General features: G+C 41.4%; 1 protein-coding gene across 1 annotated transcript in view; it reads left to right on the forward strand.

Annotated features, from left to right (window-relative positions):
• LOC113053030 (receptor tyrosine-protein kinase erbB-4-like) overlaps positions 1–27546 on the forward strand; it is a 300154-nt gene that overhangs the window by 246831 nt on the left and 25777 nt on the right. The window contains exons 18-20 of the mRNA XM_026217631.1: positions 2320–2442; positions 3426–3524; positions 7730–7915. Coding sequence (XP_026073416.1) covers positions 2320–2442; positions 3426–3524; positions 7730–7915 — 408 coding nt within the window. The remainder of the gene's footprint in view (positions 1–2319; positions 2443–3425; positions 3525–7729; positions 7916–27546) is intronic.

Raw genomic sequence — 27546 nt, forward strand, 5'->3', positions numbered from 1 at the left:
ACCAGCAAGAGATGAGTCAGGTCATATCCTGTTTTAATTTAGAGTTTTGTAAGTTGAAAAAGAAACCTATGCTGGTTAAGTCATTATATTCTGCTTAATTTACTCAAGGCAGTTTATGACTTGGCCTAACATACACTTCTGTGCTAGTAATAAACACAGTACATTCACAGTATCATGAGTAAAATTGTACCACATTTGCCCCATTAAATTCATGGCTACATCAATTATCACTTCAAACCTCTAATCATCACGTGCTATATATCCAGTTGCTCCCCGGGCGTTGGATATATAGCTGCCCACTGCTCCGGGTGTGTGTTCACTTCTCACTGCTGTGTGTGTGCACCTGGATGGGTTAAATGCAGAGCACCAATTCCGGCAAATGTCACGACTTTACTTTAACTTTATCATCACGGGAACAGTTTCAGAATCAAATCACTAAGGGTGCTTCTGAAATTAGTGAGGGTACTCTAGCTTTAACAATCTATTTTGACAATTCATAGTTTTGTCCCGTCTAATGCTAAGGTTATCACTATGTCATTGCAATTTTGAACGTGAAGCTACAGCATGTAGCTGCTGGCCCTTTTAGCAGAAAACTATTTTAATTTATTTAAATTCTGAATGAAAAATAGCTCTCCATTTATAACCACTGAAATTAGGTCATAGCAGTCTCACAGTTTCCTTATAATCAACAAAGCTCTCTACACTTTGTTTTAAAGCTTTAGAGGCAACCCATGTTTTTGTTCAAAGACCAATGATACGTTTAAAAAACATTTTACATGATCTGTTGATTGATATTAAAGCTTAAATATTTATTGTAAAATATTTTTATGTTATTGAAAATGACAAAACGGCAAAATTCACAAATCAAGATATTAAACTCTATTTTAATATCCAAAATTTTGGTAAGAGTTGCAAAAATTGCAAACCTCGTTATAAAATGGATAGAAGATAAATTAGAAATCAGCTCATATAATATTTAGCTTGACCTCCTGAGGTTGTTTATCGTCATTTTATGAAAGATAACCATTTCCTTTCCCAGACAATTTGTAAAAAAAAAAAAAAAAAAAAAATCTCGTTCAGGTCCTCTTTTGTAATCTATTCATGGGAAAATGGCAATTAATTAAGATGAATAAATGAACAACAGCTTTATAAAAGTTCTATGGACAGTTAAAACAAGCTCACACAATCTGCTTTTGAATATTACGTGAAACTAATGTATTTTTTAACTGAATTTATTCCAGTGCTTCTTTTTTAAAGTTATTGTATGTGTTAATTAAATAAACATTAATGAAAATTTGTGTCCTTGCTAGTGTGATGGTGGCCTCACTCATGGTTAGTTTTTTCCCTCTTAATGCTTACTGTCTTCCCTTTTCTGGATAGGATATGATTATTTTTCCTGTGCCCAAAGGTTCTGACCCCTCCACTTTATGCATGCATATATCCATATGGCCTCAGGCTTTGGATGGAGAGTATAACGATCTCCTCAGACACTCCACAAAGTGGTCTTGAGCAGGCCAAGGCATGCCACATAAGAAAGTGTGAAAATGGGCATCATGTATGTCTATAACACATATGGTCTTGAACATTCCCATATCTCATTTTTTAACCAGAATGGGGGTTCCCAGGACTATAAATTCATATTATGTTGGAGCACTACAATGCCCCCAAGGTTTCAGCACCACAGACAGCTCCTGATCTGTGTTTCAGCACCGTATGCAGCGGACAGCTCCCCGGATCACAGCTCGTCCCTCCCCTGGCTCTCCTCTGGCTTCTGTGTTTGGGCTCCTGATTTACAATTCCATTTAAATGAAGAAGCACTACTGTTTTTTAATCAGGCGGCTGTGATGAGCCAGGGGACGACACAAAGGGTCGATAGAACGGCTGATTTATGCTCTCTCTCTCTCACCACCAATCTCTCTATCTCTCATTCTCTCTTACGTTTCCAATCTCTCTCCTACAGTCTCTCTCCATTCATATTTTTATCAGGTTAACCTTCTCTTTTTCTGTCTTTCTTTCCTGTATCTTCTCTATTTGCTTCTTACTCTTATCTCTCTCCCCTTCTCTCTCTCTCTCTCTCTAGTCGCATTTCATGTTTTTGTTTTTTTTTATCACCAGGGGGTTTTACACATTGATTGAACTCCCAAACTCTAATATGCAGCACATAATTGGTACAGAGAGACTAAATAAATTACAGGGAATTCATACACTATGGTGTGTGTTCTTCAGTTTGTTTGAGTTAGGGCCGAAAGTTCATTGATTGTCCAGATTGATTGTAGCATCTCTGATGTTGTCTCCCTTCCTTTGCTTTGTGTGTCTCAGTTGGTGGAGCCACTGACGCCCAGCGGTGCGGCTCCAAACCAAGCACAGTTGCGCATTCTGAAAGAAACTGAACTGAAACGGGTGAAGACCCTAGGAGCTGGGGCTTTTGGCACTGTTTACAAGGTAATGAAATCAAAGTGGAGACTTATTTATTTATTCATTCATTGGTTGGAGAAAATGAATTATTCTGTTTAGCAAGTATGCATTAAACTATGCATTCAATTTATCAAAAGTGACAGTATTTTTTTTTTTTACAGTAATATAAAAAAATTATTTGCCATCAAAAGAATACAATTACATTTTTATACATTTATAAAACATATTATTTTGTAATTGTAATAATATTTCACTATATTACTGTATCTATCAAATAAGTGTTTTTTTAGAATATTTCGTATACAGTTTTTTTTATTTGTTGATTTATACATGTCTATATTGTTTTATTAATACACATTTTTATTTCAGGTTTAGTTATTTTTAGTTAATCTTTTATAGTACGTCAAGTCAAACTAAACTAAAATGAGAAATTATCTTTATTTCATTTTTCATTTTGGTGAACTGTTTTTCCTCCCAATTAAAAAGGCTTATTTTTTTATTTTTTTAGTATTATTATTATTTTTTTATTATTATTATTACCTTGTTAAATGCAGCCTTGGTGAACATAAGAGACTTCTTTCAAAAAATATATAATTTTTTATATTTTATAATTACCAACCCTAAACTTTTGATCTTTAGTGTACTTGAAATAAAAAAACACAAGGAAATAAAAATGAAATAAACATGCTCCGAAGGAGACATTTGAAGGTAGGCTTTTGTAAATCCACCTAGCAACCACCAATATACCCCCAAAAACCACTAAAAACACCTTAGCAATATAATGGGAACATGCAAGAAAACAATCAACCTAGCTTTAATATGTTTTGTATGAACATTCATTTATTCATTGTCTGCAATGAAAAAAATAACAGTACATTTCTACCCAATTATCTCTCTCTCTCTCTCTCTCTCTCTCTCTCTCTCTCTCTCTCTATATATATATATATATATATATATATATATATATATATATATATATATATATATAATTTTTTTTTTTTTTTTTTCAGGGCATCTGGGTACCTGAGGGCGAGACTGTGAAGATTCCAGTTGCCATAAAGATCTTGAACGAGGCAACGGGGCCCAAAGCCAATGTAGAGTTCATGGACGTGAGTGTCACTCTGTTGCAAGGCTTGCAACTGCAGTTTGTGTAATATCACTTAGCAAATATTCAGCTCTTTAGTAGTTCAAAAGGAAAAATGCATGTAAACCTCAAATTGGCCCATCCTCTTAGATGATGCAAGGACTATGAAACACATACCAAAGGCCTTTCACACCCAGGAAGAGTGCAATCTAAAACAGGTTATGTTTGCCTGCATGTTCATGTTTGCTCACTTGCGTGTAGACTAAAGTTTGTTTTGATGGTAGTCTTGTCTTGAGTGAGGTATCTGTGTATATGTACATGTATTAGAGTGGTCTCTCCATGACTCCCCCATGTAAGGTATTTCCCACAATTCATCAGTCTTAATGGGCATTTCACTTTCAGAATATTCTTAGGGGTTTGCAGATTCCCTCATACTGTGCTCAAAGCACAGAAGCATGTGAAGGCAGATCTGACATGTAGATGCTGGCCCCCGCTGTTGATTGGGTGAGCAGCATGTGCGTACGCAATCATCTCAGCAGCTGGAGAATAGCAGGAGCAGAACGCTCTTTATATAACTGTCAAGTGTGTAATTTTATGTAGTGTTCAGATAATGGCTTTGTGTGTGTGTTTGCGGATGTAGGATGTGTGTTACACGCTGTTTTAGTTTTTAAAATGTTATAACAAACTTAATAAGATCCCTCCAAGCTCTGAAATCATATTAATGGCAGAGGTATCTTTTATTGCCATAATATAACCTTATGGCTTGAGTTTTGGATATTATTTCTGAATTATCCCCTTAGCTGTTAGCTGTATTTTGATACTTTTATACCATGTGCCATCTTTTGTTTGGACCACAGGTTAAATATGTTGCATCTACACTGGAATTAGGATCGTAATTGTGATCTTGTTTAGTGAGATGCTTCACAAACATTTCTAAATTTTGACTAAAATGTTTTAGTGTACTGAACCGAGATTTAGTGAAATAGACCTATTACTCTTTCGGAATATCATAGATGGTCACTTTCAGCATGTAAGAGTGCAGTGTTAGTCATTCATAGGTAGTAATACTGCCCAGTAGATTCCTCAGCTTTTGCAAGTGTAGTAAAAGAAAGTGAATAAACATTCATTTTGCAGACTATAACTATGAATCGCAGTGGGACATCGTTTGTGTGTGTGTGTGTGTGTGTGTGTGTGTGTGTGTGTGTGTGTGTGTCTGTTTCTGCATGCATGACAATGTGTGTTTCATAAACAATCTGTGATAAATTGTCTGTAAATGTAATATGTATGCATTTTGAAAATTTAAATTGAAACATTCTTTTGTTTGTTAAGACACTAAAATTAATACTTTTTATTCAGCAAGGATGCATTGAATTGACCAAAAGTGACACCAAAAACAAAAGATTACTGTTTAAAATAAATCCAGTTATTTTTAACTTTCTATTTATCAAAGAATCCTGAAAAAGTACTTTGTGGTTTTAACAAAAAAATGTTAAGCAGCTGTTTTCAACATTGATAATAATCTGCTTTTAGAAACATCTTTATGATGCTATGCTGGGGCACATCATAAGTGATATTACCTGGGGTCACAGGGTGTTTCGGGTCTTTCGAATATTATACACCCTCGCCCAGGCAACCCGACCAGGGTTGATCAGACCCTGACCTGTGCCCTCGCAGCAACCCACGGATCTGCCCTCTTTTGACAAATCCACCTAGATGCTATTTCAGTGTCTATGGTGGTGTTAATCACTTTCCTTCGCCTCTCTTCTGATATTCTGAGTGCTGTGTATGCCCAGCGACTGGCAAAGCATCGACACCCAACCTCCACGGACCAACACTCCAGCCTTTTCTTTGGCAGTTGCTCCTCAGTTCCTCATACTTTTCTCTTTTCCACTCAAAGGCCTCCTCCATCCACTCTTCCCATGGTATGGTGAGCTCAAGCATCAGAACATGGATTCTGCTATTGTACTGAGGACCACCGATAGCAACCGTCTGCAAAAGCTCTATTACAGCAACTTAGGATTTGTTCAAGTGTCCCAATTCTCTCACAAAGAGTACAGAACGGTTGTTCCTCTAGGCCCCAGCAATGCAAATTAGATGGACTTGGGAGGGCGTCTTAGACTGCTTTGATGATAAATTTGATACTCTGTGAATCCATTCTCCAGAGATCATTCCATGTAATCTTTCGCTCCATCACCTGCTCCCATCTGGTCCAGGCACCCTGCTGTCTCATCGCTACTGATCTGCTCATTCTCTCCTCTTCCACAACTGCCGCAATTTCATCTTGAATAAGCTGTCTTCTCTCCCTCCCTTGTGCTTTATCGAAACGTGGCACTTCAAGGCTTTCAATGCCAGGTCTTCTCTTAGCAACTGCTCCCACCAGCACTGTGTCACAGCCACACTTCAGCTCCTTCTGCTGCTGCTTCTGCTCTCCGCTTCCTTCATGTTAACTTTTGGGTCTGAGGATTCAGAGTACTGCAAAACTTCTCTCACTTGCATAATTTGAACTCCTCCTCAATAGATTTTAAGGGCAATCTCAGTTTGCAGGACCTCCTATACAGTTCAATACTACTGATATTTCTTGGTAACCCAAGCAATCTTCGCAAGAACTGGCTGACTACCGTCTCCAGTTTGAAATTGTGAACTCGTATAACAGCAATGGCCAGAGGATTCTTGGTAATATGCCATGCTGATAGGCCCAAGCTTTACAAAGCTTCACTCCTGTGAACTTCCTGCATCCATTGCTCACACTCCTCCCAGGTGTACCTTATTGCAGCTTTGTCCTTGAGTGTCCCATTGAAATATTTCCTGAGACTTTTAACAGGGTTTTCTGTTATAGTTGGGATTTGGATATTCTCTATTGAGAATCTGAATTTTTCAGAGACTCTCCCCTTCTTTAGCACTACAGATCTCGACTTTGCAGGGTTAAAGGACATCCTAACATTGACTGCTCCAGCCCCTTCACTATCCACCTGGTTGGCAGATTCCAGATCTAGATTTTGGGCCTCGACTCTCTTGCTCTGCAGATTTAACTAACATGGTTAACAGGCTAAACAATGTGACTGAAATAGTTCAGCCTGGGATAACTAACTTCCAACCTGCACCAGTCCGATGTAACTGGCCCTGTTTAAACTCTTACTGTAGGTGGAACTCATTGTAATACTCCATAATGAGCTTTGTGATGCCTACAGGAACATGGTGCCTCGGTAGGGAACTTTCAACAACTTTATGGGGAATTGAGCCATAGGCATTTACTAAATATAACCATAACTCCTGTATATTCCAAGCAGCCTGGCATTCTTCTCAGGCTTATGAGCTTTTTCCTCAGCATCACTCGTAATTCTTCCAGTGGTGCCTTCCCCTTCTTATTTGCCCACTTCTATTGCCTCTTGAGGGCCTTTTGTTCTTTACGGATGTTATGGATTTTGTTGGCTCTATTACACCCAACATATGGCTACTTGGACTTTTTCCTCTGTACCAATTCTCTCAGCAGCAACTTTCATGACCAATGTTGCCATTGCCTGCAGTCTCCTCTCCACATCACCTTTCACTATTATTTCCAATGCCAGGTCTATGTCCTATTCCCAATCAGTTGCTTGACTGGCTCCAGGCCGTCTGATCCACACAGTCTGTTATGATGTGTTTGGCTGCACAGCATGCACCAGGCGGAGGCTCTGGGTACTGTGGGGTGCTTCCTGACCCTTCTCTTCCTCTGTTTCACCAGATCGAAGATCTGTGTATTGTGGTACTCTCTGTTGCTCCTTACATTTCATCCTTGACTGGTGGATTTTCAGACCTCTCTGATTCTTACACATTTTGCCACAGGCACACTGGATATTCATTGTCATTAGTTCATTGCTTCGGGTCGATAACCTTGTGTCTGTCAAATAGGAAGCTTCTACCCAACCCCCCTCCCCCCTCTCAGGCTCCCCTGGGTGTAGCTTTCTCTTCTTTTATCTGTAGCTTTCTGGGTTTCTCCCTCACAGGAGCTGCAGTTAGGGCTGCTAACCCAACCTTCCCCCAATAATATAAAAGTGTTTTTGAAAACCACATCAGCATATTAGAATGAATGAGAATGATCATGTAACACTAAAGGCTGGACATATACATACACACACACACAGAGAGAGAGAGAGAGAGAGAGAGAGAGAGAGACATATTTTATTCACATGCTGTAAAGTCACAACTGAGAGTGACTGGTTGATTATAGATTCCTGCTTTTGTTCCTTCCAGGAGGCTCTGATCATGGCCAGCATGGAGCATCCTCACCTGGTGCGGTTACTGGGTGTGTGTCTGAGCCCCACCATTCAGCTGGTCACACAGCTCATGCCCCATGGCTGTCTGCTGGACTACGTGCATGAGCATAAAGACCACATCGGCTCCCAATTACTGCTCAACTGGTGTGTTCAGATCGCCAAGGTGAGACTTTAAGTATTGAACTCAACATTAGTAGAAATCTCTCTTATGTATTTTACCTTAATGTGGAATTTGGTATGGCTCTTGTTTTATTAAAAGTGCTATATTATTATTATTATAATTTATTTTGATATGAATTAGATATGAAGCAGAAAGAAATGAATTATTGCATGTTTAAAGTAAAAGTGATAAGATGTTTGTTTTGTTATTTATTATTATTATTTTTTTTTTAACTTGCATTAAAACACTGTTAAGATCTTCGTTCAATCTCTCTTCCTCCCAGTCATGCAGCGAGCATCATTTTTCCACATTTCTTTGATATTGGACCCCCACACCATCTGCTTTCTGTATCACTCTGTTTATCATCTTCGTACACCAATGGTGGTCATATTTCCTCCTCTCTCTTTCTCCCAGACTAGGAGTGCATTCTGAATGATCTCAGAGCAGCATCAGCTCAAAGACTGCTGGGATAGATAAGCACACATACATTCTGTCTGATCTGGGTTCCACGTTGTAACTGTGAGCTTTGCTTTGTGTTACTAAAGAGAAAAAAATCTGACATCTCTGAGATGCAGACCTGTATGGTATATCAACTTTGTGTGGGGGTTTTGAAAAACAGTGATTGAACAGAATAGTAACAAAGCAGCTATTCCAGGAGTTATTGTTTGCAAATCATTCATAAAAGGAAAGAAAAAAAAGGGCTCTTGAACGCGGATGCACCAGGTTGTACAGGAGTTACATCACAGCAGGTGGTAGTTGACATGACAGGCAAAGCATTGCCTGCAGTATGAACTAATGTACTATAACTAAAACTCATAAAGTATTTGCAGCCTGAAAGGATTTTGATGATTTTACAAAGACAGAGATGAAGCGAGAGAGATCGCATACACTACCTTGTAAAAGTTTGGAGTTAAGTTAAGATTTTTTAATTTCTAAGATTTTTAAAATGAATTATTTTAAAATAAGTCTCTTATGGTCACCAGTATTGCATCTATTTAATAAAAAAGTACAGTAACAACTGAAATATTGTGAAATATCATTACAAAATAACTGTTTTCTATTTTAATATATTTAAAAATGTTCATTTATTCATGTGATGAAAAGCTGAATTTTCAGCAGTCATTTCCCCAGTCTTCAGTATCACGTGATCCTTCAGAAATCATAATATGCTGATTTGGTGCTCAAGAGACATTTTATGCGTTGCTTAATATATTTGAAGAAACTGTGATACATTTGTTTCAGGATTATTTGGTGAGAATAAAAAATACATAACATTTATTTGAAATGTAAATATTTTGAAAAATTGTCTGTACTGTGTGCTGTCACCTTTGATCAATTTAATATGTACTTGCTCCATGAAAATATAAATTTCTTAAAAAATATAGATATACATAAAATTACATACATAACAGCACGATTGCAAGTGTAATCATTAAATACTACTACTACTACTACTACTACTACTACTACTAATAATAATAATAATAATAATAATAATAAGACTCAGTATTACCGGTTACTTTGTCTATTTTTGCTCTGCCAACAGAAATAGTTCCAAACAAAGCCAAGGCACAAATAAACCATGGCTTCTTATGGCTTATTGTTTTATAACCATCACACATCTTGTGGTGTTTCTGAAACTAATCGCTTGAATGAATGACTAACTCATAAATAAGTTTGGTTCCTGAATGAATCTGTGTTTTTGAATGAACCGTTTGTGAAGGATTCATTCACTCAAACAGACTCAGTCCTTTGTCGCCACCTACGAATGTAACAATGTAACATGCCTAAAGTATACTTTGAAATATATTCTCCTTATAAATACATGTAAATATTTTAAGTAAAAGAAGTTCATGTCAACCACTGGTGTGCATTTAGCTTTGTATTGTACAGATGAATAGACAAAAGCCTGTGCTGCATACATCTGAATATTTGTTTCAGCTGTTTAGATGAATCTCATGCATTTAAATCATAGTTTTATAAGGTTAGTTGGTATTCAGACACTTTGTAGCTGTACTCACATGACCACTCTCCAGGCTTTCCAAATCAGCTGTATGAACAAAAAAAAGTATGCACAATACTTTTGAGAAATGTTTACCTGAAGAGATATAATCGGAGGTTATTATTTATGTATTAGACTCACCTCATACAAGGAGGCTTTTTTAATAGTGGGCTGCGATGTGGGAGTAAAATCAGAAAGTCTCTAGCCCGTTCTTTTCCAGATAATGGGTAAAACGAGCCAAGGCTTTAGAAATGTCACCCCATATACTCATAGTGTTCAATTACTGGCTTCAAAATAATACCTTAAACCAACCTTTCACTCGTGCATTATACAAAGATATAGAGGGATATATTAGTGTGCCAATTTCTTGGACATATTAAGCCTTATTGAAAACAACTGTGGGGACTGTTGATGCAGTTAATCTTTATCAGTGAAATACAGTAGAGATTTTACGTTTCTAAAACAGTATTTTCTACATACTTTTTATTTTAATCCATTGTACATTTGGCTAGTTTTTATACACACAATACACAACTCATTTTCAGAAGTAAAAAAAAAAAAATTTACTGCATATGTTTTGCTGCACTCCATACATTATTGATGAAGCAAAACCATATACATTATTTACAAGTGCTATATTACTGACATAGTACATGTTGTTTTTTCAATGACTTTGCAATGCCATCTTCATGCAGCTCCTCTGACATATAAACCCATGCTCAAAAACTCGAGTCTGTGTAAGTGTGTCTTAGCCTGGCTATTTGGCTATGAGCGGCTTTTTCTAATGAGGCCAGAGGAATTGAAAAACTGTCAAATAAACAGAGAAGAGACAGAGGGAAAGTACTCTCTTTCACAATCAGTTAGTGAGCACTGGTATTGAGAGTTTGTGTAGTTCTACATGTATGTATTATAACAGTAACAGACACGGTTGCTTTTGGAGACATTTGGCTAATTGTTTATTGTCCTCTTGACAAGTATTTAAATATGTGTGTTCTTATATTACGTTTGCTTTTACAACAGTTTCTGTTCATTAAAATATTTGATATTAGTATTATTATTATTATTTTGTCATTTAACAATATTTTTGACAAAGAAAATCCATTTATTTTCCTATTTGCAAATACAGCTATAATACAACTAGAATTTAAAATTTAGAAGAAAAAAAAAAGTCAGCAGGCCATCCTTATTGTTGAGCCCTGCAGAGTAATGACTGCTGGACCTTACACAGTGTTTGTTCTTCTGGAAATGAAACTGTGAAGTATATGGAAAGGATACTCTTAAGTAGTTTGTTTGTTTGTTTGTTTTCTGAAAAAAAAATTTAATGTGTACTGTGCTAGACAACGGAGACTTGTTACATCACTTGTATACTGTTGCACTTCTACTTGTCTGAATTGCTTCTCATTTGTTTAGGCGCTTTGGATAAAAGTGTCTGCTAAATGATTAAATGTAAATGTAAAACAGAGCAGAGGAAAGAGAGATAAATTAAAGTGCAAGAGTAGGACATGAAGAACAAATTGAAGGAAAGTGATTTTAAGAGGTGCCATACAGAGAGAGAGAGTGACTACAAGCCTCTTTTCAGTGGTTTGTCTCACTGTGCTCTCAACAGTTTAATGGCGGTCTGAGCATCAGTGGCTTGTCTGTGAAAGAAAACACACTTTATGTAATAGATTATTTATGAAATAATCAGTTTAATTCTTCTGAGTAGATTAATAAATGAATAATGCAATGAGATGATATGAGATTGGCCAGAGGTGCACTAAACCAGCGTTTGCACTACTAAAGTATAGATAACTCAAGATCCAACACAAGCCTGACATGTGAAGATTACATTTTGACCAGTACTCGGAGAAAGGTTTAGGCACTGCCATGAAAAGATGACCAGTAAAATAATGCAGGGCTCCTATCAGTGATCAATTAAAATGAAAGAGGCATATCATTTATTTTTGAGCAATTTTCAGTGATTTAGAGCTGTTATAGATACAATATCACAATACTCAAATCATCAATACCATATACCAGAAGTAAAAAGTAGAAGGCTACAAAGCAGCAGCCTCTCTCAGATTAACAGTGTGGAGCTGACAACCATCTACACCCATGCAGGACTGAAGCTTCCCTCAAAGACTAATTGTGAGGCACTGTACCATAACATTTATGCAGTAATTACACATTTGGTTGTTGTGTTTAGAATGTTTACCATTAGAGTCTGTATTTTCAGAGTGGCATTTAGGAAAGAAGCTTAGAGCTGTAATTGTTGAGGAAACAGAGTGTGATACACAGACATTGACACAGGCAAACAACAGACACACAGCATGAAACAGCTAAATGTTCACACATGCCTGCATACTCATCAAGGCTGCATCCCATGAACTGTTTTTTTTTTTTTTTTTTCGGATGTAAAGCTTCATTTACATAGTGGTTCCCTGCAGACTTTCCATCGGTTTCTAGTAAAGTATACTTTCAAGCAAGCACCCAAAGGGACAAACACACATCACAGTAGTTTCAAGTAATTAGAAGTTAACATTTTGGTAACCATTAGTGGTGTCTGATGTGTTTACTTTTTAATTAGTGCATTACAAGTTTGACATAATTTGGCTGATTTGAAGACCGTTGCGAGCATAAATATGATAAAACATGACAGTAGATAGATAGATAGATAGATAGATAGATAGATAGATAGATAGATAGATAGATAGATAGATAGATAGATAGATAGATAGATAGATAGATAGATAGATAGATAGATAGATAGATTCTTATTAAGTTCAATAAGGATACTGATACCATCACAGGCAGCAATTATGCCTTTTATCCTTTCATGGTTACTTTTATCTTGTATTCATCCCATTCTTCATATCTGAAGCTAAGCCAATTGAATTTTCAATAGATGAAATTAAGTAGATGCTTGATATTCAATGGTTTTAAGTTGAGAGGACAATCGACTGGCTTCTAATGCTCTAATTATAAGCTACAGACTGACTGTAGAGTAAGACATCTAAAGATGTCTTGAAATGACACCTTTCCAGAACAATGTAACCTAATTAGCTAAATAAAACCATTATTTAACATGATGGATATCTCATCTCAGTTGGCTCATGCCTGAACTTAGAACCCTCCTGTTTGAACTGAACCTTTAAAACATCCTCTGGCTGCTGCCAACCCAAGACAAACAAATGCATGCAAAGCAATTTACTTTAAAGGCCATCCATAGAAATCTTTTTCAATATTCATAAGAAATATTTTTTGTCATTCTCCCCCCACACACAATCATTCATCTCACATCTCCTTCCTCTTTCTCCCTTCACTCTTTCTCAATCTTACTCTTTTTCGATGTGGGCCTGCTGAAATTTTAAACAGACAAGAGAGAGGAAGACAGCTCAGGTCTCAGTGAACACTGAGGATTTCTCAGCTCAATAGACCTGCAGACTCTAGAGTGGCTCGCCTGTGTTAGAGATGAAGTTAAAGGGACACCAACATTTTAGCAGGGGGTTCACTTTAAATTTTCTGAATATCAAAACCATCTGTCTAACTTAGCAGCTTTAATTGCTTTGACCTTCGTTGATCTCTCGGTTGTTTGTGGTGGGAAAGAGGGGATACAGAGCTGTCATTTGTCCTTAATTTGTGTGAGAATGTGACTTGCAAACAAAATCAGCTGTAACTTTATAAAGAGGTGAACATTTATTGAGTTGAATGATTTGATAAGAAAGGAAGGACATTGTGTTTTGGTTTTGTTGTGTTCTAAAATCTAGGGAGTTGCCTACACAGACAGTATGTTAAGGCATAATGGGCACACTCATTCCTAAATTTGTCAGAAACATTATCTTGCCCAATTTGAGACTTTTGCAGTCTAAGGTAGCTTTGCATGTATTCCAAAGCAGGGTTATTATCGTTAACTAAAACTATTGCAAACATTTTTGATAAATAAATACATTATATAAAATCAAGTATAAATAGTAAATGAAAAACTTCATCTAAATGAAAATTTAAAAATGCTGCTTAGCACCAGAAATAATTGAAGTACTGATATTACTAACTGGAAATAAATAAAAACTTAAAATGCAAATGCAACTGCAATGCAACTTCAAAATGAAAATAAATTAAATAATAAAAAGTGACAAAAGGATAAATAAAAATATTTTTTTAATTAAAAAAACAGCAGCAACAACAAAAAATTAAACCGAAAACTAAAAGATATAAAAAAGTGATTATAATAAAATTAATAAAAGTGCTCAAATGAATGCAAAATTAATAAATAATGCTAAAGTAATAATAATAATAAATAATCTCCTAAATATCTTAGCAGATAATTCAATCCTAATATGCACTGTGAGAAGGTCAGTGAAAGATAAATATAAGATCATGGATATATTTCCATTATTATCATTCATTATATTATATTTCATATAATATCAGGGTTAGGTAAAAAAAAAAAAAAAAAAAAAAATGTAAAAGAACAGACAAATCACAATTCTGCCAGCATTTATAGTTTCCAAACCTGTATGACTGACTGACTTCTGAGGAGCATAAAAGAAATTAACAGTATTTTTGTAATTTGGACTCTTTTTGAATTCAACTGGATTTGAATAGGCCACACCTACTACAGTATGTTGAATTTGTATTGGAATGACAGGAAGAGAAAATTATTCATAATGGCTTTTATTAGACTTAATGAGCTATAGAAACATGAGAGTCATTTGCAAATGCAAATCTAAATGTCTTACCATTTCATCAAGGCCTCTGCAATTAGCAGGAGATGATAATGACTTGGATCGATTGTTGTGCTATTTCATCAGGTCAAGTTAACCATATTTACCACAGACAGCCATCTGTTATGCTCTAGTGTGTACAGAAAGGATGACTAGCCATGTGGCTGCGTTCAGAGCGTATCACGGACTGCTCACTGGCTGCTCGCACACAGACAGACAGCTGGGAGCACAGATGCACATTTGGAGCAGAAAATTCTCGGGAAAATAGGAGAGGTTTCGGAATCTCTGACTGACACTTAGTGTTTGTCGGTTGCTATTGAGGTTTTCCACCAGGGCTACAGTTTCATAACGCACAGGGTTTTAATTAAATTTTAAGTCAGTGCTTTAAAAGCTTATGGGTGTATGTACGCTTAATTTATGCACAGCCAATATGAGACCCCAAGAGATGCCTGGACAAAGATAATTAAAGCTTAAAGGGGGAAAAAAATATTTACTTCCTGTTCTTCCAAACTATATGACTTAAGTATTATACTTAAATATATAATAATGAAATGCAGTGCAATCATTAACAAATGAAAGAAAACCATACAGAGTTGGAAAAATATGTTAACAATTTATAACTGTATTTAATTGTCAAATTTCTTTAATTTTATTATATTTGCCAGAAGGACATCTATTATATTTATAACATGAATCGTTCCTGCTTTAAAATTTTAGACCATTAATTGTTCCAAACCGTATAACTTTTTTTTTTAGCATCGTCTTCCTTTATCTCTGACATACAGTACCTGTCTGGCATGATCTCGCACCTTTCTCCCACACTCTTTTGTTTTTCTATTTTCTCTGTATTTCTGGCTTATGCATGTGTAGTCCAAGCCAGGCATTTGCTGTCAGAAGGAGGCTTTTGTTTGGCATACTGCTTTAAGTTAAAGGAGCGTAAGAATGAATGTGCTGTGCTGCCTCAGGCAAAATGACTTTTCCCTTCTCTCATTTTTCTCATTTCTGAAAAAAATGCTTTTTCTTTGTTTGTTTTATTTTTCTTCCAGGCATGCGAACATCAGCAGATAGTGCCATCCATACACAGAGGCCTGTATGGCCTTAAAGATTAGTTTAGTGTTCTTTTTTAGTCCTGTAAGAAAAAAGAGAGAGAGCAGACATGCTGATAAACATCGCTATATAGAACTATTTTTAATTAAATAATATTTATTGCAATACAAATTCACAGTAGTTCTGTTTTTTACTGTAGTTTCATCAGATAAGTGCATCATGGGTGAACATAAGTTACTTCTTTCGAAAACATTCAAATCTTGCTTTTTTATTATTATTATTTATTTATTTTTTACTTAATTGGTAACCCACCAAAAAGATTATTCATAGCAAATTGATAAATTTATCTCTAGTGTTATTAAGTTACGTAACACTTACGTCAACAAAACCAAAAGACGTAAATATGTTTGGACAAGCCGTTGTAAAATACCCAATATTCGCACACCAATGACATTTCATTACATTTCACAGAAGCCTTATGCTGATGCCCTTATCTTCACTGCTCCAGATGTTTAGTAATGGTTGCAATGGAGCCAGAGCAGCCTCAGAGGAAAGGCACGTACATCCCTTCCCTGAAAAAATACATACAGGCCCCCGGCGCCAAACATTACCTGCAGTATTGATTTGCGAGGACTGAGCTGTGTTTTGAGGAGCAGACAGGTGTGTATTATTTACTGTGGCTTGGGGAAGGCCAGACCTCGCTCTGAATCTGTAAACAATTGTTCAGGGCAGGTCAGAGGCAATGAAGAACTGAAGGAAAAGGGAGAGAAAAAGACTGTAAAATGGGCTAGAAGCTAATATTGTTAGAAGGGACTAGGCCGACATGCCAGGGAACTATCTGAGATCATATCGTGAGTAAATTAATCACCCAGCAAATGAGAGCTAAGCTCTTCTTTGTGCCCTGGTGTAATACCACATGAGGCAAAGGACGACTGTATGACCTTACAGCAGATGAATTCACACTGGATTCAGTGGTTTGATTTAAAGGATTAGTTCGCCAAAAATTTAAATGATGAATCATTCGCTCACCCTCACGTCATTTCACGTCAAGTTTCTTTCCTCTGTAGAACACAATGGGCTTTTCCATACAGATACAGTAGAAAACCTCCAAAAAGGACGAAAAAGTAGTCTATATGTCTTGCACACATACATAGGTGAAATTTGAGGCCTGTCTGTATCTTATTCTTTCTCTCGTTTTAGGTCATTGCTCCAGCTGTGTTTCATCAAGGCCTTATATCGTTCACATAATTCAGAACCCTACTTATTATGGAAAGTGTAAACACAGAAAGAGCTCTTTATGATGATGGTTACTATAGATTTAATATTGAATTATACCTGTCATTTGAAACCTATACTGTCATCAGTCTTTTTTCTCACTCCCATGGTGATTCCCCAGGAACGTGTTTTTCTCCCACTGAACGGTTAATGTGTTGCCAGGCATCTGTTACAGCTTAAAAAGGTGCATCCAGGCCAACAAATTGAGCAGTAAATTGGTGGATATGAGGTTCAATTAAGAGCAACAGGCATGTGCAGAGAGTGACGGCATCCTAGAGAGAGTGTGAGTGTGTTTGTCACCATCACTCATTTTTCCCTAAACGTTTAAGTCTGAAGAGTGGAAGTCAATCTTAACTTCAAAACAGTTCAATTTTGGATGGCATTTTGAATTGTATTTTATTTATTTTTCTAAATGTTCTTCTGTAATGAACAGTTATATACTGTTGCTCATAACATCTGTTAGTAAGCGAGTAGATGCTGTGAAGCTTTTAAAGGGATGGTTCACCTAAAAATAAAGTGTCTCATCATTTACTCATCCTTATGTTATCCCACACCTGTATGGAGTTTTTTTTTTTCTTCATACAACAAAATTCCAAAGTAGCTTGGGCCTCAAAATATCTTCTTTTGCAGTCTGCATCCATACAGGTTTGGTGCAAAATGAAGGTGAGTAAATGATGACAGAATTTTAATTTTTGGGTGAACTATACCTTTAAGGGATTCTTGTGCTGAATTATGGTATGGAGGAAAACAGCATTGTTCCATTTCCAATTATGACTATATTGCATGATTCAATGTTTGTAGGTCACGTCAGAGGACAAATAAGACGATGTGTTTTGGGTGGGGGGTGATGCCCACTCTCCCCTATTGTGCCCCCCTCACTGTGTCGTTAATGAAATTTGCCCCCCACCCTTTAAGGCCTCCACGGGTCTCCAGGTCTCACCTGATTGAGAGGAGCATGTAGGTCTCGCTCCTCTCTCATACCGAGCACATTACCAAGCCCATCTGGTGCCCTGCGCCCCATGCCAAGTACTGCCCAGCCCATCAGGACAAGGTCATGTGTTGGCATATGTACTGGCACACCGTTTCCCTCCCCAAAGGCCCAATACCTGAGATCAGAACAGTGTGAATTGGAGCTAACTAGAGGCATCAGTAGATGTAATTTTTCCAGAGAAGTCAGTGAATCAAAAGGAGTGTAATCTGGGAGCACTTACAACTCACCACTTATATCATTAGAAAGACATTATGATGACAAGGCTGATAATTGTGTTTTTCCACTGCCATCTTAGCTTCAAACACAAATGTACAGCTCTTTTTATGCTTTAAGGCATAACCGAATGTGTCTGGACTGAAAGTTTTTTTTGGGAGATTTTGCTAAAGCAAGCAAAGCAACTTAGCATAGCTCAGCATTATGGTGACTCCAGATTCCTGGCTATAATGGATTAGCTATAAATAGGAATGACAGTTTAATGTTAATTCCATGATTTACCAAGCAGGTGTAAGTAATATGTTGAAGGATGTGATCAGCATCCTGCCTCTCCTGCCTGATTCTTTTTCTGTCAGCGTCCAGCTCACTTTCGCTGGGGCCCGCTTGTCCTTCTCCTGTCTAAGTTCCCTATTGGTATTCTGTCACTCTGAGCACTGCTGAAGGGGTAGTGAAGTGTGACGGACAGAAACCAGGCTCTCACACGAGGGCACACCCTCTCACACACACATATACACTCACACTGCTACAAACAAGCACACACACACTTACAACTTCTTCGTTTTTGGTCTCTTTCCCTAAATTTTATTGAATTTGAATGCTAGGTAGTGAAATAAAACATCATGCTCATCACTAAAAAAAACTCTTTCTGTTGTAAACATATGCCATAAAATCAGTGTTGATTAGCACAAACAATTTCTCTGTGTATTACGTGCGGGAATTGCTCTTGCCAATTGTGTGTGTGTGCTATTTTGTATTTGTGTATAAAATAATAAAACGATTTTGGAAATAAATCACCAACTTTCAGCCTGCAGAACTTGTACACTGACAATCAGTGTTAATTTTGACACGAAATTTTTATTTAGTTTTAGTCTTAGTCTTTTGACTATAATTCTTTTTAGTTTTAGTCAAGTTTTAGTCATCTGATTTGTTTTAATTTTAGTCTTATTTTAGTCGACTAAAATTGCTTGGTATTTTAGTCGACTAAAATAAGACTAAAATCAATAACAGATTTACTAGACAATTTTTTACAGCTGGTATAGGAAACAAACTTAACAAAAATATATAAAACACAAATTCAACTTTATTTCAACACAACTGTGTCTATTTCGATTCAAAAGCTTTTATGCAGCAACAAACACTGTCATGATAATGTAAACAATAACGTCTCGGTTACGTACGTAACCCTCGTTCCCTGATGGAGGGAACGGAGACGTTATGTCGACCGACAAATGGGGTCTCACTTGGGAGGCCAATCATCTCTGATTTTAAGAGAAAACGCCAATGAAATTGGCAAGTGGATTAACACACCTGAGCCACTCCCCGTGCCAGCGGGTATAAATAGGGCGACAGGTGCATCCACTCATTAGGTTTTACGCTGAGGAGCCGAGAACGTGTCCCGGCAACAGCGAATGGTTCAAGGTTGTGGCATGGGGACATAACGTCTCCGTTCCCTCCATCAGGGAACGAGGGTTACGTACGTAACCGAGACGTTCCCTATCTGTCGGTCACTACGAGTTATGTCGACCGACAAATGGGGTCCTATGGAAAACGCCATAACCTGAACCTCGTCACAACCCTGAGGCGCTGCAATTGTTGACAAGCCTTGGCGTGCCACAAAAGCTACGCTTAAGGTCGTAACCTTCCCAAAGCCCCAGCGCAAATTCACTGACCTTGGTACCGAAGGGGCCAAAGGGTGAGTACATCGCTGCTGGAGAAGGCCATGCTGCTGTTCCGCCCACATAAAGTAAATGGAAGGGATTTCAACCTTCAGTGAAAGATTGCTTCAAATCTTCCCTATTTGTTCTTTCAGCTGGCAAGACAATGGGGAAGCGAGCCTTTAGGAAAGGTCGCTACGGAGACCACATCCTACCCGTAGGGAGGTGACATGTGGATATACCGATATGGACTGACCCAGGGGGCAGTACTACATATGGAAAGGGTCTCTGAGGCAGGTCCTACCTTGGAGTAGGGATGGAACAGCTGCCAGAAGAGACTGACAGAGCGATCTGTCAAGGGAAGACACGGGTTTGCCAAGAGGGAAACCTTACCGTGGAAGAATACACATATGGGATTACCCGTAGGGAACCCAGCCATATGGACACCTAGCCCAGTACAGGGGCTGACCGGCTCCGGGCATGCTAACGCCAGTACTGGGCCTGGCGACAGACTGCTCCGCCAAGTCTGACGCCGAGGGTGCTGGAGGATGCTCGACCAGGGTACGCCAACCGGGGAACTCTACTGGGAGAAGAAGGCGCTCACATCCCCGTGTTAGGGGGAATGGCGCAGCAAGCGAGACACCCAGCCAGCCCTTCCCGCCAATTACCTGTTACCCAACACACGGGAGGAAACTGGCTCTACACGGAGGTTGTAAAACCTCGCAAAGGTGTTAGGTGTCGCCCAGCCCGCAGCTCGACAAATGTCTGCCAGAGAGGCGCCGTGCGCCAACGCCTAGGAGGAGGCCACACTCCGTGTGGAGTGGGCCCTCACCCCCAGGGGGCACGGCTCGCCTTGGGAATGGTAAGCCAAGGCGATGGCGTCCACTATCCAGTGGGCCAACCTCTGCTTAGAGACAGCCTTCCCCTTCTGCTGACCTCCATAGCAGACCAGGAGCTGCTCAGAGCTTCTGAAGCTCTGGGTGCGGTCCACGTATATGCGAAGCGCTCTTACGGGACACAGCAACGACAAGGCTGGATCTGCCTCCTCCAGGGGCAGCGCTTGCAGGTTCACCACCTGGTCTCGGAAGGGAGTGGTGGGAACCTTGGGCACGTATCCAGGCCGGGGTCTCAGGACAACGTGAGAGTAGGCCGGCCCGAACACAAGGCACTCTTCACTTACCGAAAATGCTTGGAGGTCCCCGACCCTCTTGATGGAAGTGAGCGCGATCAGGAGCGCTGTCTTGAGAGACAGGAACTTCAGCTCAACCGAATCCAGCGGCTCAAAGGGACCCCTCTGAAGTCCCGCCAGGGCAATAGAGAGGTCCCAGGAGGGAATCAGGGGTGTCCTAGGAGGATGTAACCTTCTGGCACCCCTCAGGAACCTAACGATCAGGTCATGCCTCCCCAGGGACCGGCCGTCCACTGCATCGTGATGTGCTGCAATGGCAGCCACATACACCTTCAGGGTGGAGGGTGACAGCCCACGCTCCAGCCTACCTTGCAGGAAAGAAAGCACGACTCTGACCGGGCATCTCCGGGGGTCTTCCCGGTGAGAAGAACACCAATTCGTGAACAGACTCCACTTCAGAGCATAGGCCTGCCTCGTAGAAGGGGCTCTAGCCTGAGTGATAGTGTCTACCACCGCTGGGGGCAGATCACTTAGGTCTGCCGCGTCCCGTCTAGAAGCCACACATGGAGGTTCCAGAGATCTGGGCGCGGGTGCCAAATGGTGCCAGGCCCCTGAGAGAGAAGGTCTCTCCTCAGGGGGATGCGCCAGGGAGGGGCTGTCACGAGGAGCATGAGTTCCGAAAACCAGGTCCGGGTGGGCCAGTAAGGCGCAACCAACAGGACCTGTTCCTCGTCCTCCCTGACCTTGCACAGTGTCTGTGCGAGCAGGCTCACTGGGGGAACGCATACTTGCGTAAAGCCAGAGGCCAGCTGTGTGCCAGTGCATCTGTGCCCAGGGGGCCTGGGACAGGGAATAGTACAGCTGGCAGTGGGAGGACTCGTGGGAAGCAAACAGGTCTACCTGGGCTTCCCCGAATCGACTCCAGATCAGCTGGACCGTCTGGGGATGGAGTCGCCATTCCCCGGGGAAAGTGAGCTGTCGTGAGAGCACGCTGGCTGCACGATTGAGCTCCCCCGGGATGTGGACAGCACGCAGCGACTTGAGCCACGTCTGACTCCAGAGGAGGAGATGACGGGCGAGTTGAGACATGCGACGTGATCGTAAACCGCACTGTCGGTTGATGTACGAAACAGCCGCAGTGTTGTCCGTGCGGACCAACACGTGCTTGTCCAGCACTAGCGGACGAAACCGTCGCAAAGCTAGATGCACTGCCAGCAACTCCAGGCAGTTGATGTGCCACAGCAGTCGAGGTCCTGTCCAGGACCCTGAAGCTGCCTGCCCGTTGCATGTCGCGCCCCAGCCCGAGTTGGAGGCATCTGTTGTGACAACAACGTGCCGGGACACTTGTTCTAAGGGCACGCCGGCCCGTAGAAAAGCAAGGTCCGACCAAGGACTGAATAGGCGGCGACACATCAGTGTGATGGTGACACGATGTGTACCGCGGCGCCATGCCCATCTCGGGACTCGGGAGTGTAACTAGTGCTGAAGTGGTCTCATATGAAGCAACCCGAGCGGCGTGACTGCGGCTGCGGATGCCATATGCCCCAGGAGCCTCTGAAAGTGTTTCAGCGGTACCACTGTCCTGCCTCTGAAGGAACTCAGGCAGTTCAGCACTGAGTGGGCACGCTCGCTGGTGAGACGTGCCATCATACTCACCGAGTCTAACTCCATACCGAGATAAGAGATTCTCTGCACAGGGGAGAGCTTGCTCTTCTCCCGGTTGACCTGAAGCCCCAACTGACTGAGGTGCCGAAGCACGAAGTCCCTGTGATCGCACAACTCTTCTCGGGACCGGGCCATAATGAGCCAGTCGTCGAGATAGTTGAGGATCCTGATGCCCACTTCCCAAAGTGGGGCAAGGGCGCCCTCCGCGACCTTCATGAAGACACGGGGGGACAGGGAGAGCCCGAAGGGGAGGACCTTGTACTGCCATGCCTGACCCTCGGAAGCAAAGCGCAGGAACGGTCTGTGACGAGGGAGGATAGAGACATGAAAGTACGCGTCTTTCAGGTCGATCGCTGCAAACCAATCCTGGGGCTGGACGCATTTGATAACGCGTTTCTGCGTCAACATCCTGAACGGGAGCTTGTGTAGGGCCCGATTCAAGACTCGCAGAACCAGGATAGGTCGAAGGCCACCGCTTTTCTTGGGCACGATGAAGTAAGGGCAGTAAAGCCCCGTCCCCATCTCGGCTGGAGGGACCGGCTCGATTGCATCCTTCGCCAGGAGGACAGCAATCTCCTCGCGCAAGACAGGGGCGTCCTGGACTGCCACCGAAGTCTCGAGCATGCCATTGAACTTGGGGGGTCGCCGGGCGAACTGAATCGCATAGCCGAGTCGAACCGTCCGGATGAGCCAGCGTGACGGGTTGGGCAGCGCAAGCCACGCTCCCAGATACCGTACAAGTGGCACCAAAGGGACAGTCGACATACCCGCAGTGGTGCAGCGATGGGGAGTCGTGCCGGAAGGCCCAGAAGGCACTGCGTCCTGGGTCATCGCAACCACACTCCCCGTGTTCCCGGAGGAACTGGCCAGAGACGCGTGGAGAGGCGTTGCGTCTCTGAACCGCGACCTCTTGGCCGCTGGCGAAAGGGGGCGTCGTGGGTGAGAATGAGGAAGCTGTGCGTCGCTCATTGTCAGCCCACAAGCCTTGCAACTCGGAGGAAGGAGAAATTGCTCTTCCAATGAAAATGTGGGTGCCACTGGCCGTTCGACCAGCGGCGGAACAGAACCAGAAGATTCTCCACCCGGCCCTCCTCCGGGGGAGGGAGTGGCGCTCTCTCCGCCATCTCCTGAAGAGCAGTTCTCCGCATCTCCGAGTTGCCCGTGTCAGGGCCGCTTAGTCGACTTCCTCGAGGACTTCGCAGCCGGGAGTGACACGGGGGGCGCCGCTCTCCTGCGCGGGGCTCGACGCGCCGGCCTCGAAGAACTCTCAGCACGGGGCGGAGCTGGTGTGGAGGACGCAGGGGGGCGCCCTCGGCGACGAGCAGGCTGAGGCACTGCCTGCGACGGAATGGTGGCAACCAGAGGATCACGTCGTGGCAAGATGTGCTGTATGGCCTCAGTCTGCTGTTGTTCTGTCAGGAACTACTGGGCACAGCCCCTGACAGCGTCGCCACACAGGACAGCCTGGGACATGGGAGCATCGAGAAAATGCACTTTGTCAATGTCTCTCATACAGACCAGGCTGAACCTGAAACGGCACTACTGGACCACCAGAGTGGACATCGCTTACCCGAGGGACTGCGTTGTGACTTCCGTCACCCAGAAGGGGGAGGTCAGTCGCCATGCGCAGCTCCTGCATCAACCTCGGGTTGGTCCTACCCTCGTGCATTTGTTAAAGCCTTGGCTTGTTGGGTTTGCAGGATAGCCATGGCATGCAAAGCAGAGACAGCTTGGCCCGCAGCACTGTAAGCCTTGGTAGGGAGCGCGGCCGACAGCTTACAGGCCTTGGGTGAGGGGCGCGGACTATCCCTCCCAGTGGCGGCGTTTTGCGGACACAAGTGCACCGCAATCGCACTCTCCTGCTGGGGAATGTCAACACACCCCTAGCTGCCTCGCCATCGAGGGTAGTGAGGACGGAGGAACGAAATGAGCTGCTTCCGGCCGTAAAAGGGGCCATCCACGACTACATCACTTCCCCATGCACATCCGGGAAGAAAGGAACCAGAGTAAAACGCGGTTGTGAGTCGCGCTCCACACCGAGAACCAATCAAACAGCCATGAGCACTCAGGGCTGGCGGTGCATTCACCTCCATCCTGATGCTCACAGCTGCCCGGGCAAGCACGGCTGTCGACTCTGGGTCCAATTCGGCAGTGGCGACAACACCCGAGGGGGGCAGCCCCGCCGAATCTTCATCCACAGAGGTCGATAACCCATCCCCCGATGCTGCAATCGACATCTGATCTCCGGCGGCAAACTGAATGACCCGCTGGGACTGCCATAAGACAGCCCAGCAAAATCACCCAGCAGCTGCACAGGACAAACACTGCGGAAGGGGTAAGAGGTCCGTGGGGCGTGGCCCGGCGGAGAAGCTCTCACGGTCACCTTCAAATCTCCCAGAGCACTAGCCGGCGGTCCTCTGCTCGAGACAGAGAAACCAGAACGGGTAGTGACAGAGGGGTCTGCTCCCTTCCCTTTAAGAAAGGGGAGACGCGATCACAGCGTTGCCATGGCCACACACGCAGTGCGTGCATGAACCATCCACGAACGCGCCTTCAGCGTGCTGAATGCCCAGACACGGAAGAGAGCGAACGTGGCCGTTGTCAGAGAACAGGAAACGACCGCATCCAGAAGGACGCGGACGAAACGGCGTCTTGAAAAAGACGCGAATCGTCCGCGATTTGCTCTTTTAGGAAATCTGCTCTCTTAGTTGAAGCGCCCAGGGGAATCGCTGAAAGGGACACCGCTGTTTGCGCCGTACCGCCAACCAGAACAGCTTCCCGACACAGCAGATGAATGGCTTTGTGGAGTATAACGGCTTTCATACAACCACTCGGCTCCGAAGCAAAAATCTAATGAGTGGATGCACCTGTCGCCCTATTTATACCCGCTGGCACGGGGAGTGGCTCAGGTGTGTTAATCCACTTGCCAATTTCATTGGCGTTTTCTCTTAAAATCAGAGATGATTGGCCTCCCAAGTGAGACCCCATTTGTCGGTCGACATAACTCGTAGTGACCGACAGATAGGGAACTAGCTGCCAATTGACCATCAATAAAAGAAAAATAACGTTAGGTCCAGGACCTTAAAGCTTACAGCTGAGCTGAACAATAAGAGCATACATTTAAAGTAAATATTTAATAAGTTGGCAGCTAGGTGGATAAAAAAAAGTAACAAGATTTTATAAGGTATTCATTTGTCTAGCAATATTGTATGTTTTAAATACTACAATATTGCTAGATTTGTATGTATAATGATAGGATGTGAACATTCACGTTTCACATGACTAATATAGAAATATTTGTGATATTGTCAACAAGTAGAACATTATAAAATATACTAAACATTAGCATTAATCAAATGTATGTATCATAATATTTCGTATTAGTATTGTGCTCTCATCTAACTTGAAGAAGGGGCTATTTTACTGTACTTTTCAGTTCGTAATATTTAATGCTACAACATCTACGCACTGCAGTCTTCCAATTTTGCTTAGCTCAATAAACAAAAGAACATCGTTGTGAAATTACATTTGAGAAAATTTCCAGGTGGCTCGTCTGTAAATGTCTTTTCAAATTGGTTGTGTTCTTGCCACGAATGAGCGCTCCGCGTGCTTTACACTTTGTTATGTTTTGTTCGTCGTCAAATGTGAAGTGAGCTGTGGACATTTTGTCGCTCTTTTAGACATCACCTCTTCGAAATGCCGACTTCCCGGGAGCTCAATTGTCAGCGAAATTAACACTGCTGACAATTGATTTTTACTAAAGTAACTACAATCCCACCATAAGCTGCGCAATGAAAGAAAATAGCCAAGAATTATAATAAAGGCTTAAAGATGATGTAAGACATTTCAGTTGTTTTGCTAGCTGCTTCTTCTAGAATTAACCCACCCGCATTTACAATGTTGAGCATTTCTTCGCAGGCTCGGAATATTGAAAGACAAGACATGACATGACGAAATTGAATAAATTGCAGTTTAAAATATATTCAAACATAAAACATTTATTTTTAATTATAATAATATTTCACAATATTACTGTATTATTATATTTTGATCAAATAAATCCAGCTTTGGTGAGCATGAAAGTCTTCTTATAAAAACATAACATTTTTCTGACCTCAAACTTTTGAACAGTAGTTATTGTATATTCCTTCTATAATTATTACCCAAAGGAGTAAAGAAATAATTTTGAAAATATACAAGCTGTCATTTTTCATGCACTGAAAATGATGATGATCCATTCCCTTTCATTTTCTTGGATGGAAAGAAAATGGTTGGATATTAAGTTTAGGTTAGGTCAGGATTATATAGATTTTATGTAAGTATAAAATGAAAATCAATGTATCATTACATCCATATTTTTATGCCTGGGATTAAAAAAAAAAAAAAAACATTATACATCAGTGGCGTTAACAATGCAACTATTTAATGCAGCTTAGGATGCAGAGACATAGAGACACATGCTGAATAGTTTAACACATTCTTGTGTTTAATTGTCTCTTGTGTATTATCTCTGTCTATGTACTGTTCCTCATTTCTTTGATGCCATGTTCTTCTCTTTCTCTCACCACCTGGCATTGTTTGGTACACACCGTCCTCCTCCTGTCTGTGATTGCACTGGTAGTCTTCAGTGACATGTTTACACAAACTACTTAAACAGGCCTCTCTTTTGTCAGTTACGTTGTGCTGCTCAGCTTTTAATTAGCCCTTTGTCTGTGCAGCATGCACTACTTTATTATTTTTCCTGTGCTTGGGTTGTGTTCTTTCCAAACACTGGCTTGAAAATTGGTCACAGAGGGAGTTCATCGCCTGCCTCCAGTAGCTAGTGTGTGTGTGTGTGTGTGTGTAAGAGAGAGAGAGAGGAAGAGAGAGATTATTTAACTTCTATTATTGCACAGTCCAGGTGCTGGATAATAGCATGCTTGACAGAGGAAAAGGAGTCATCATTTATAATAAG

Source organism: Carassius auratus, chromosome 34 (genome assembly GCF_003368295.1).
Source record: "Carassius auratus strain Wakin chromosome 34, ASM336829v1, whole genome shotgun sequence".
NCBI lineage: Eukaryota > Metazoa > Chordata > Actinopteri > Cypriniformes > Cyprinidae > Carassius > Carassius auratus.